Raw genomic sequence first — 13,863 nt, 5'->3', positions numbered from 1 at the left:
TTTTAGATTTATCCTGGCTCATAAATATGTCTTTTTATCGTGGGGTATATGGACACACGATTTCTTTTTTCCCTTCGGACCAGACGCTCTAGCCGTTACACGAGTTCGACACCCCTGCACTAACGCATTTGTGAATACAGATGATGCGGCAACAATCCACAGCTCGTCGATCCGAACCAGATGGACGACGTGAAGTTATCCTCGCAGTGAATGCACGCAGAAAAAAAATCATCATGTAATAAATAAATAAATAAATAAATAAATAAATAAAAACCTGTCGGCCGAAAAACTGCTGCGTGTGAATATTTCACACCTGCAAATATCACGAGGGGAGAGAGCAGCGGGCTAATAAATCCATTCAAGGCAGTGCCATGGGTTATTAATCAAGACGGAGCAATTTATTGCCTTATAAACCTCTACAAGGAATAATTAAGGCCTCACAAATACACTCGCGTGTGTGTTTGTGGGTAATATACGAGTGGAATTAATTCACACAAGACAAAGCCGCTTCTTTATAATGAACACGACTAAAAAAAGACTTCTGTCTCGTAATGATCCTGCACATGCATAAAAAACAACAACAATAATAATAATAATATATCTCAGTAATTAAAAATGCATGCAGGGATTATAAAGCAGAACAGAGAGTAAATATCGTGCGTAAGCTCGTAGGGAAGCGAGGGGGGAAACGTCTCCATAAACGAGCTGTACGTTATAATAAAACCTGTGCAGCGCGGCCTCTGATGTAAATGCTAATGTTGTACACCGCGGCGTGTTGTGTACTCGCACTTCAATTGCAGACGTACAGCCTGTGCTCGAGAAGTAGATATTTAATGGGAAATGCATTCATGCCTGTTGGGCGTAAATTCTCCGTAGCATCCGTAGTTACATTTTCATCTGTTATTTTTAAGCTTCCGTAATAAAGATGTAAACTCGAATGCGTTCAGGCTGACGGCAGCAGCAGCTGCGGCGTCGTCGTGCTGCCTCTGAGGCTTCTCAGAGCAGATTATCGGCTAATCGATATTCATGTTGATCTCCTCCTCCTCCTCCTCCTCCTCCTCCTCCTCCTCCTCCTCATCCTCCTCCTCTTTTCCCCCCCCCCGCTGCCTTTTGTTAAACCTCATCAGAGCTCAGTGGTTTGTTTTCCCTCCACGGTTTGTTTACTGATGTGAAGTGACATACATAATATTTACAGAACGATAAAAGCTGATTATAAAGATGGATTTTCACTATTTTTTTCCCCTCTTTCCACACACACACACACACACACACACACACACACACACATTCTTGTACTTGCATACTGAGGACCGGGTAAAAGTGCTGACAAAGTGAGGACCAGCATTTCCACTTTATAAATCAGCACAATTACAAATATCTACTTCATTAATGACATCTATAAAGTACTACTGGGTGCGGTACCATAAGATGTCTGCAGGTGGAGCCCCAGAGCAAAACGTGTGTGAAACACCAGGGCTTTGAAACGGGTTTTTGGACCAAATCGAGGAAAAAACATAATATACCATGTTTACAACCTAAGGAAGTGATTTCAATTAAAACGTCACGTTAAAAGTGAGGACCGGCCAAAATGTCCCCACTTCGTAAAAATGACCTCACTGGTCCTCAGTTTGCCACAAGTACAAAAACACACTCTTGTACTTGCCGCATAATGAGGACCAGCATTTCCACTTTATAAATCAACACAATTACCTTCAAGTACTTCATGAATGACATCTACAAAAAAACTACTGGGTGCAGTACCATAAAATGTCTGCAGGTGGAACCGGGTTTTTGTACCAAATTGAGGACCAATCTTAAAAAACTTTGAAAAAAAAAGAGTATAGATTGTTTACAATCTAACGAAGTGATTTCAATGAAAACAAAGTGGGGACCGGCCAAAATATCCTCACTTTGTAAAAAAAGACCTCACTTTGTTGGTTAAAAACCCTCACTGGTCCTCAGTATGCCACAAGTACAAGAACACATACACACTCCTCCCGAGGTTAAATGGAGAATTGGACTTGCAGAAGCTGAAGTGATGAAGTCGTTGGTTTGACGATCTCGGGCGTGCGGCGCGACTGCTAATGAATATCTTCCAGGTTCATATTCACATATGGATTATTTAAAAGATCCTCACACACACACACTCACCATATACAGTATAATTACTGCTCCCCGCTGCATGTTTATTTATCCAGTGTGATTATTGCTCAGTTGGTCAGAAACTGTCGACGCAGCACTTAGAAAAGTGGGGGGCGGAATTTGTCCCCCCCCCCCACCAAAAAAAAAAGCAGGTCAGGACTTTGAATCATTAGATTTCTTTCTCATTTTCAGGACGTGTGACTCAGTATCAGGATGAAGAGGCTGAAGAATCCCGCGTAGAAAGGCCGTGCACACTTTAGGTGACATGAAAGGTGCTGAGCAGACGAGATTCAGCCAATAGCAGATTAACATAAGAAAAAAAAAGAAAATAAATTTTAAGCACCTTTAGGATTAAATGTGAGCCATGTGTGGGGTTAGGTTTTAGGTCACATCCTGTCGTTGATGGTTTCTGGTTTGGCCGGAGACCAAACTGAGGTCTTAGCAGATTGATCTATGTTCCTGTCTTTACTGGGGATTTGTTATATTTATGCATTTTAACAACTGCACAAAAAAACTGCTCCTGCTTAAGTACATGATGTCTTTAAAAATCAGGATATAAGAGTTTCCTCTCACTGTTTGACTGCAGTTTCCTGAACTTCATAAACAATTTACTCTCCTGCCTTTTTTGTCCAGAGGCGATGCTTCTTATTTCCTCCTTTTTTTCTTTCTTTTTTACCTTCTCTGCCAGCAGCCCTGTTTTCAGTGAGTCTAACGATGTTATTGTGCCTAAACTATAGACTGTATATCATAAAGTAGGACACAGCCTTTTTCTCACTTATATCCTGTAAGGAAACATTTTAGTGCCTCTGTGGGAGTTAATTTTGCACTCAACACTTTTTTTTATCACACAGCCTATAGGAGCCAAATATGTTGTAATGTGCTGATTTAAAGTATATATATTATTATTATATTATATTATACAAGTGAACCTAGTTTCCTGGTGTCTGTGACATGCTTTGGTCAAAACACCTTAAGGATGAAGCACCACAGCAGTTCAATCACTCTGCCAAAACAGCCCTGTTCAGAACGCTCGCTTTTGAGTGCCTGTCTCTTTAGATATGCAAATGAGACACAGGAAACTACGTCAGCGTCACTGAGGCTAACGGCAGCTAACAGCAGTTAGCATTTGGAAAAGCCATCATTTGCCAACTCTAGCCGGCACATTGCCGTCATATATAAAACACATAAATCCTCTGAGGCTGGAAGTTTGTGTAGAACTCTGTGCTGCACTGCGCAGCCAAAAATAGAACACTTTGCAGACTTCCGCTCTTCAGGATGTTATTGCCCTCGCCTGCACTCACGCGTTTTTTAGGGACAAAGTGGACAACAATTCCAGGAATGTCTCATTGTGACGTGGCAATGAGTGCGGAAGTCAACATCGGGTGTTTTATCTCCTGTACTTAGACTGAGTCATCTTTTTTCACACTTTGCCTACTCATAGGGCCTCCAGAGTCCCAAATATAAGTATTAAAATGATTAAAAAGTTGATTTTGCACAATACGTCCCCTTTAATCTTACATCCAGCACCTTCCATATGACTGTTTGACACTTGCTCACAGAAATACAGCTGACACGTTTGCCAAAACAGCCCTGTTCAGAACACTCCGTTTTGAGTGCCTGTCTCTTTAAATATGCTCTAGCCGGGCACATTGCCGACATATATGAAATGTAAATCCTCTGAGGCTGGAAGTTTGTGTAGAACTCTGTGCTGCACTGTGCAGACAAGAATAGAACATTTTGTAGACTTCGACTCTTCCAGATACTATCGCCCTCGTCTGCACTTTCGCATTTTTTAGGGACAAAGCGGAGCTCCGAGAGACAACAATCCCAGGAATGTCTCATTGTGACGTAGCAACGAGTGCGGAAGTCAACATCAGATGTTTTATCTCCTGTACTGATACTGAGGAGGACCACACACACGTTTGAGTCATCTTTTTGCACACTTTGCCGATTCATGGGGCCTCCAGAGTCCCAAATATAAGTATTAAAATGATTAAAAAGTTGATTTTGCTCCTTCAAAAAGCTTCTCGCAATGCAGTCAATTCATTTATTAGGCCTTGAGACGACACGGCTTCAGTTTGGGAACTTTGTAAAGAGTAAAAATCACTTTTAAAAGTAAGCGTGACGCACAAAAATGGATGTCAACTTGAACGTCTGTACGTAATGAAGAGAATGTTAGAGATGACTGAATGCAAATGTTTTCTTCTGGGTGTTCATGACCCCCTTTTTTTGTATAAAAGCCTCTGTGTCTCACAGCACGGAACCTGACAGTGTTTCGTAAAAAATATCGTCAGGTGAGAATAAAAGACTGAAGACGGAAAGACACAAACAATAACAATTATAAAGCTTAAATGTCTGTGATAAAAACCCACTATAGGAGACAGAAACGCTGAGCTGTGCTGGTTTCCTCCAGAGCAAAAGAAGAATAAAAGACACAAAGGCAAGAGCTAGAGAGAGAGAGACTGATTTTCTTCCATCCCTAAAATATTTCGTAGAAAGAGAGAGAGCACTGAGACTAATGAGGCGGGAATTCATACAGACACTGAAAACCTCTCCTGTGTGAAATAACACATGCTTGTTTTTGAAACCACAAACAAACAAAGTGATTAAATCAAATTTTAAAAAAAGACGACGCTCCTCACCGATGAAGAGCTGGCTGTTGAGCTGCAGGTGGAAGTGTCCGTCGGCAGGAGCCTTCCGCGCGGCGGCGGGGAGCTCGTCCAGCCGAAGCGACGCCTCCTTGACGTTGCGCTCGGCCCGGACTCGGTGCCACCTGTTGTCGTTCAGCGGGGCGTCGGCGTCCACGCGCACCTCCAGTGGCCCGTTGCCCACGTCGAAGGAGAAAAGCACCTGAGTGGAGGCTGAGCGAGAGGAAGATGGAGGGGGAGGAGGAGACGAGAAAGGCAACAAGGTTAAAAAGGTGATATCGGGGAAAAATACCAGTGTTTCTGGAAGCTGTGGTTATTACTTGTTTATGGACATTGAGACAAAAACTCAAAAATGTGTTATTTTAAATATGTTTCATAATGTTCAAAGTTAACACACACAATCAGTGGGTTCATGTACGCAAACAGTGTTGTTGTTTTTCTTTTAATAAAACTGTTTTTCTTCATTTTAAATTGTTAACCCTCAGTACTCCAGGGGCACCCGTGGTAATTTGCCTTGGGAATAATACACAACTCCTTATATGGACATCCTGGGGGTGTGTGTTTATAGGTCACTCATTCAGGCTTTCAGGCAGTCATTATTTCTGAGAAATTAATGCATTCTGCCTCCGAAATGATGAGCGAGTGAATGATCCAGAACAATCGTCTGTTTATAATTATTTATTATATATAATATTACCCTTTAGCATGCCATGGAAAACCCCCTGGAAATGTAAGTTGTTATTTATGGTTTTTATGGTTTGTTTCTTGTGTAAATAAAAAATGAATAAATAAAATAAATCGGATGTTTTAAAAAATCAAGTACTTTTGGGAGTGTTTATATAGTGGGCCAAAATGTTTTTTTTTTAGATCAGATTGCGGAGGTTGTGCTGGAAAAAAAAGGATATAAGACACTCTATATTGCACATTCTTATACGTTTGAATATAGTAATGGCAAAAAAAGCTTCTAAGTTCTATTGGTTAATGATTTAAAAACAACAAGAATTATTATATTTATCTGTTTTCCTTCTGAGCGCGTATCAAATTCAGCACCACGGCCAGAGCCGCAGCCCAGCTTCAGCACCACGGACAGCGCCTCGCTGTGAAATGCGAGTTAATTGCTCTGCTCTCTCTCCCGTCGACAGCAGAAGATTTAGGAGAGCGAGGACAAAGTGAACCATCATTCTTCGTGTTTGGGTTGGTGGAGGGAGCGGAAGAGTTACTGTCGGCAGGACAAAATGAAACAATATCCAAGTGTCCTGGAGTAACTTCATTTGGACAGTATTGTCAGGCCCCGGCACTTATAGAACATTCCAGCAGAATTCCTAGCGTGAAAAACCACACAGTGATGACGATGATGATTTCCCAGAGGAGAAACTCTCTCATTCTGCCGCGTGTATTAGATTTTCTCTGTGTCTTTCTCAAACCACTTCCACAACAAAAGAAAGGTGAAGCGAGGTTGTAAAAAAATAAAAAACGTGAACGTGAATTACGAGAATAATTCGGCGGTGACGTACGAGGCGCTCGCACGTCGTCGGTGTCTTTCGCAGACTGTGCTCCGCTCGCTCGCCGCTCGCACGTCGTCGGTGTCTTTCGCAGACTGTGCTCCGCTCGCTCGCCGCTCTCTCCCCGACGCACGCTCCGTTAACGCTCACTTAACAAAACGCTTTTGCCAGTTAATCTGGCTGTTAGACAGCCTTCCCTGACAGCGACAGAAGTTGTTGATTCTCTGCCGCCTCCCGTCATTAAGTTAAAATGTGTTGTTTTGTCAACGTTTGGCGTTTGGAAAAAAATCCTTCGTTCAGACACACACGTTTGTCACTTCTGTTGTTGATCATCGCCACAATTAGTCTGCCCCGTATTTGCTCCATTTGACTCTTTGTCGCTTTGTTGTTATTACTGACGTGATTGACCGCGCGTATCTTGATAGCCAGTTTGAAAGCAAATCTTGAGCATTGCTGTAAAAGAGGTACTCGGTACTCAATTCCCCCGGAATAAATATTGGTTTATTGAAGTTGATCACAGAGGCAGCAGTAAACCGGCAGCTGCTGTGTCCCCGTTTCATTATGGACTACAGTGTGAGAGGGCATGAGAAGATCCAGGGGCCTTTCTGCATGGAGTTTGCATGTTCTCCCCATGTGTGCGTGGGTCTTAGAATAGAATAGAATAGAATATCTTTATTTGTCATTGCAAAGCACAACAAAATTGAGGTAGAAACACTCGCATCAGTGCAAAAATGACCGTTTGTCTCTATGTGGCCCTGTGATACAGTAAAACCCGCCTAACTTTCCTCTCAGAAAATGTCAAACTAACAGGAAGATAACATTCTTAATCCATGGTTCAGATTATGGGGGGGTTAGGAGAGGACAGCCACCCCCCCTGAAATTCCTCCTGAGATGTCTGTTACCTCACAATTGAACCCTCGATCCTCATCTATCACCGGTAATGATGAGGTGGAGCTGAAATGCTAGATAGTGTTTTTGCATTCCCTTGGCTTCACTTTCCAGTTATTAGCATGTCATTAAACTATTGGTGTGTGTTTCCTTTTTCTGTTTTAAAGGTGCATTATGTAATAAATCTAAAGCAACTGGCCATAAAATCCTCCTAATATGTCACAGAGACTCAGGAATAATGTTCATATAAAAAACTGAACTCACCAACAACAACAGTACAGACAAAATATTTGCATTAAAAAACATATTTTGCAGACTGCAAAATCTTGTTTATGTTTTCGAATGTTGGCGCCACCTACCGCCGTCTAACAATCATTGCAGTCAGTAGAGTCTCAGCTGCCGAGCAACCACGGGTTGCCAGAAAATTTGACAAAAACGTCATTTTATACTATGTCGTCCAAAATGTGAAAAAAAATGTTTACCCAAAATTTGACAAAAACGTCATGCTATACTATGTCGACCAAAATGTTAAAACAAATTTGACCGAAAATTTTTGGTCCAAAATTTGACAAAAACGTCATACTATACTATGTCTTTCAAAATTTGAAAAAAAAATTTAAACAAAAATTTTGGTCCAAAATTTGACAACATTTTTTTTTTTTGACAAATTGAGTAGAGCATGTTATAGCAACCGAAGGAAGTGATTTCAATGAAAACAAAGTGAGGACCGGCCAAAATGTCCTCACTCTGTAAAAATGACCTCATTTTGTTGGTTAAAAACCCTCACTGGTCCTCAGTATGCCGCAAGTACAAGAACACACACACACACACACACACACACACACACACACACACACACACACACACACACACACACACACACACACACACACACACACACAGAAAACGAAACCTAAAAGACCTCCATATTTTGAATTTGAAAGTAGTAACCGTTTTTGGCCACATTCTTACATATGGCGCCTTTAAGTATCTCACACAACCACACTTATAAAAAAAAAAAACACCCTAAAATATCCCTTTTAATACCAATTTCTCTTTGTCTGTAGGCCATAACTGTGCACTTCATACCTCTTTTGCTGCATTACTTCCATAACCATGTCAGCACAAGGACACCTTGTCGGTGTAAGGCAGCTATTTTTTCAAATTGGCACAATCTATGGTGGACTATAAACGCACTACGTCTCACAGCACACCAAATTTCCATGGCTCCCATAAAGCACATAACACTCTGTTGGTTATAACTGTCCTAATCTAAATGATGCATCGTGGTGCCTATAAATGTGCACATTATGCAAGAGACAGGAATCAGCGTGGGGAGGAGGGAGGAGGGAGGAGGGAGGAGGGAGGAGGGGGTCACGCTGTGGGGAGGAAAAACCCCAGAGAGTTCATCAAACTATCGTAAAAAAAAATAATCTAATTTATGGATTCGATCTTGCTCCCGTGTGGGTCAGAATATCCATACAATGAATATAAATCCAGTCTGAGGGGAAAAAACGACGCAGAATAAACACGTCAACAACACCAGAGGAATGAGGATCTACAAAATAAAAGTTTGTTAAAGCTACTGTCGGCTGCATATTTTGTTTGTAGCTATTGACCAATAAATACGTGATAACCTTTCTGGGTATATGTAAATCAGCTTCTATTGACCTTAATGGAGCTTGACCAAATCCCATTCAAATCCTTATCTATCCCTACAAAATAAGACACCCCTTCATCATGATTTTTAGAGGCCCATTTCCCGTGTTCTAATGGTACGTTGTGTTTGCTAATGGCGTTAGAAGGCTATTGGATGATCAGAAAACCCTTGTGCAATGATGTTAGCACAGCTGAAAACACTTTTGCTTTTGCTTTTGATGAATAAAAGTGTGACTTTTAATGGAAAACACAAAAAAATTGTATAGGTGAGCCCATACTTTTGAACATTAGTGTACACGCTCCCCAATGTTCCAGCATTGGCACAACAACTATATAACTATAACTTCCACTGCGAACCGTGTCCCTATTTCGTCGAGTAGCTTTTTATATCATTAAATGACCTGAATTCCTTTATTTTCTTTATTTAGGACTGAGTACTCGTACTCACAGCTCAGTTCGATGCGGATAAAGTCTTTGATGCCGAGGTTTTCCAGGAACACGCCGGAGGCGGCCGTGGTTTTGAACAGGAAGGAGACGTCTGCGCTCAGCTCTCCGTGGAAGGTGGGGAAGTGGAGGTACGACGTCTCCTTGTCGAAAAACGCCGCGTTCCACAGACTCTCTGCAACACACACACACACACACACACACACACACACACACACACACACACACACACACACATTATTGTACTTGCTGCATACTGAGGACTGGGTTGCTGACAAAGTGAGGACCAGCATTTTTCCTCTTTATAAATCAACACAATTACAAATATCCACTTCATGAATGACATCCACAAAGAACTACTGGTTGCAGTACCATAAAATGTCTGCAGGTGGAGCCTCAGAGCAAAAAGTGCTGGAAAACTTTTTAGATGTTTTTTTTTTTTTAGTAATCTTTGGTCCAAAATTTGACAAAAACGTCATACTATACTATGTAGACCAACATTTTTTTTTTTTTTAAATTGACCAACCTTTTTTGGTCCAAAATTTAACAAAAAAGTCATTTTATACTATGTCGTCCAAAATTTGTCAAAAACGTCATGCTATACTATGTCAACCAATTTTGGTCCAAAATTTGACAATATTTTTTTTTTTTGACAAATTGAGTATAGCATGTTATAGCAACCTAAGGAAGTGATTTCAATGAAAACAAAGTGAGGACCGGCCAAAATGTCCTCACTGTGTAAAAATGACCTCATTTTGTTGGTTAAAAACCCTCACTGGTCCTCAGTATGCCGCAAGTACAAGAACACACACACACACACACACACACACACACACACACACACACACACACACACATATATAAAACCAGCCAGCGTGAAAAGGTTGAGCAAATTAGGTGTTAAGTCGATCTGCCTATGCTTTGACATTTGTGTAATAAGAAATATTATTTTTTTATAACTTTAGGTGCTAAAAAAAGTAGATAAAAAACACATTTGGGGTAATTAGCTTAACAGAAATGATGAAGTTAAAAAGCTCTTAATGTATTCAACTATTATAGCTCACAGTGGACATGGAATAAACCACACATTCGAATAGATAAAACACAATTAAAGCGGGTGCATGCATCACAATAAAACACGAATCTGCTGCAAAGCAAATATGGAGAGACGGCAATTAAACGCAACAACTGGGGAACGCACAGTTCTAGACTTTATACACAGAACAATAATTAATAGCAGTATCTGAATAATATATTGTTTTATAACGAGGAAACTGAAATGACCTTTTCCAACACAACTTTTAATTCCAGCGGCTGTATGTGCACGAAAAGCAATAACATCAATCGTACGAGCGTTTTTAAATATGCAAATGTGTTTAAGGCGGGACTCACTGTCGCCGTGACAACGGAGCGCCCCCACTCTGTAGGCAGCCTCCGACCCCGGCCTCTGGACGTCGCCCAGGACCAGAGACCTGACGGGGAGGTTCTCCTTATGAACGAGCAGGCCCGAGTCTTCAGTCCTGTTTGGATGAAGGTGTGAAAGGAAAAGTATGTCATAAAATGAGGCAGAAGAAGACAAAGAAGAAGAAGAACAGAGCAGGAGGAGCATGAACGGAAGAGAGGAAGTCAAAGTAAACCCAAATTCACGCTCATTTGCTTGTGTAGGGACATGTTTTGTCGAAGCGGTTAAAAACGTTGTTGTTGTTGTTTTTCAACTCATTTCCAGTTATTTGATCATCAGACAGTAGATCTGAAATACAGCACGTCTTATTCCCACAAGAAAAAGTCGACGTCAATGTCAAAAGCGAGTAAAACGTATGGAAAAAACAACCCAAAAAACTGGTCAAATTTGACAAATCTGACTCTGTAATACATTGGTTCTCAAAGTGTGGCCCGGGGGCCAATGGCGGCCCACAGAAACATTTCTGGTGGCCCCGCAATGAATTACAGTTGATAGTTTTAATCCAGGAGCTACTAAGCTTTTTAAATGTTTATTGGACATTACTGGATACAGACCAATAAGTGTTAACAAAAATACTGGGTATTTACCTGGTTTCTATATGGTGAATTTTAGTGTATTATTGTGTTATAAGCTGGTAATAAGCAGGTAGCTACAGCCCCCAATTACTAGCTATTTACCCAGTAAATATATGGTAACAGAAATGTGTTACTTGGTATTAACCTGTAATTAGAAGGTAAGAACAATGGCCAAAATACTGGGGAATTACCCAGTAAATTATAGTGTTATTACATTAATGCTTAAATTACTTAACACTAAACTGTAGAACTGCAATCTGGTCATTAAAATTATTACAAATGGGATTTTTTTTTTTTTTTTTTTTTTACCTTTGGCGGCCCTCAGTCCAATGTTGGGTTCCTAAATTGGCCCTCGGGTATCAAAACTTTGAGAACCCCTGCTGTAATAGAATATGAATTAAACAAATCACATACTGATTTGAAATGGGTGAAACGGCCCTTTAACTAAAATAAAAATATAAACTGAACTCAAAATCTGAACAAAACACACACTTTTTAAAAATCGATAGCAAAGAACACAAACATCACTTTGACTGTTTCCATTCAGGAACTGGAAGAGCTTGTGTTTAAGTGACTTTGAATACACTACTGTTCAAAAGTTTGGGCTCACTTAGAAATGTCCTTATTTTTGAAGGTAAAGCATGTTTTTTAAAAAAAAGAATATAACATTAAATGAATCATAAATACACTCTATACATTGTTAATGTGGTAAACGACTGTTCTAGCTGCTAATGTAAGGTAGCTACAGCCCCCAATTACTAGCTAATAATACATAATAATTATAGATGAGCATAGGTTCAGTACCACTCCGCATGGTCGGCGTCACAGTTACAGTAGTGTTGTGGGTCCACGCAATCGCCCTGCAGGCCGCACGCACACTGCCGGCTGCCTGGATGAGCTCCGCCCCAGTAAGTCTGAGGGCGACCGGAATCGCTGCCGCCGAACCACCAGCTGAACGGAGAACCCTCTGAAACACACACACACACACACACACAGTAGTAGATAATGTTTATCATGAATCTACATGGTTGGAGCACACGTCCTCTTGCAATAAGACTAATTACCTCCACCTTAGCAACAAAACTTCGAAAAAATCCCCGACAGATTTGGATGCAATTTTCAGGAAATGTCCTCAATGGGACCAGGAACAAGTGATTCCATTTTGGGCGTGATCCATAGACGCTATCCCTGGTTACAACGCTCGCTGTCTGACCCAGGCGCGCCGGCCCGGCAGGGTGTATTTCGTAGGCACTGAGCTGCCTTGGCGGAGGTCTGCGCTCTCCGAGTGCTTTTGTCTTGGACGTCCTGCAGCCGCCTGGCGTCTCCGCTGCAGGTGGGCGTCCTGCCCATGTCCCTGCCAATCTCCTTAACCCCGCCCTTGTCGAGGCCACCTCCCCGCGTCCCGCTGCTCTCTGGACACGCCCCCACCACCATCATGACACGCCCCCACCACGCACACGGCATGCCCCCACCATCCTCATGACACGCCCCCACCACCCACATGAAACGCCCCCCCAACACCATTGTGACACGCCCCCCTCTGCAGCAGCTGGAAGGTTTTTACTCTGGATTATGTGACACGTCAGATTTTAAAGAAATAGTTGTGTTAGCGAGGTCACCTGACCACCAGAGGTCACCTGACCACCAGAGGTCACCTGACCACGAGCTAGTTTGTAATGTGGCTAATGTCACCAATTATCAATTCATTTAGTGTAATAATTAGAGCTGGAATCGGCATCAGAATCACTGGATCAGATATCGGACAGATAAAAATGTTCCATTAATTCCATAAAATATTAAAATATCGCACGTTTGACTATGCACGCACTGTAATAAGCAAATGCATTGTAGCTGAGTCGTGTTAACTTCTCCTTCTTTTATATTTGTTGTTACACAGTTATCTGTGAAATGACTCACAAATGCGTTGTTCACTTCTTCATACGTTCATAAATGGTTTAAAATGACTAATATCGGTTTGTGATATTGGTATCATTCCAATCCGAGTTATAATACCTAATAATATGCATATCGGTTGTTATTTTCGGACAGCAATCATTTTGTAATTGTAGGCTTATTAAACATCATGCTTTAAAAAAAAAAATAAAAAAAATAAAGGAAAGTGGGAGGTGAACCCATGGTCATTTGCTGTGGGAATAATAAACAACTCCTTATATGGACATCCTGGGTGTGTGTGTGTGTTTATAGGTCACATATACATAATTGTGCAGTGGAGTTTTACTTTTATTTTTGTTCCTGAAAACGAGCAAAGTGAACTTTGAAACCGTGACGTGTTTCCAAAATTTCACAAATTCAATCTGATTGTAAACATTTTGTGTACTTTTTGCTCAGCTGCGGTTTATAAAGCTGGTGATCAGATTGCCTAAAAGGACATGAGACTCCCTGTATTGCACTTTATTCTTATAGCCTCTCTTTATATACTGTACGTTTTAACATAAAAAAAGCAGCTCATCCACATGTATTGTTTTATCTTTAATTAAAAATCTGTGAGAAAAGAATAAAGTCTCAGAGACGATGCTGTGCTC

General features: G+C 41.1%; 1 protein-coding gene across 1 annotated transcript in view; it reads right to left on the bottom strand.

The window, feature by feature from the left end:
* The window catches only part of LOC310926728 (contactin-associated protein-like 4), a gene marked incomplete at both ends in the record, with an annotated part of 107,498 nt that overhangs the window by 20,859 nt on the left and 72,776 nt on the right, over positions 1 to 13,863 (bottom strand). Inside the window, 4 exons of the mRNA XM_083888915.1 lie at positions 4,785 to 5,003; positions 9,288 to 9,458; positions 10,676 to 10,803; positions 12,125 to 12,287. Of these exons, the coding sequence (XP_083745041.1) occupies positions 4,785 to 5,003; positions 9,288 to 9,458; positions 10,676 to 10,803; positions 12,125 to 12,287 (681 nt within the window). The remainder of the gene's footprint in view (positions 1 to 4,784; positions 5,004 to 9,287; positions 9,459 to 10,675; positions 10,804 to 12,124; positions 12,288 to 13,863) is intronic.

This window comes from Microchirus variegatus, assembly GCF_963457635.1.
Source record: "Microchirus variegatus genome assembly, chromosome: 5".
NCBI classification, from domain to species: domain Eukaryota; kingdom Metazoa; phylum Chordata; class Actinopteri; order Pleuronectiformes; family Soleidae; genus Microchirus; species Microchirus variegatus.
The sequence above is the reverse complement of the archived record's forward strand: the minus strand, read 5'-3'. Positions and strand labels throughout refer to the sequence as shown.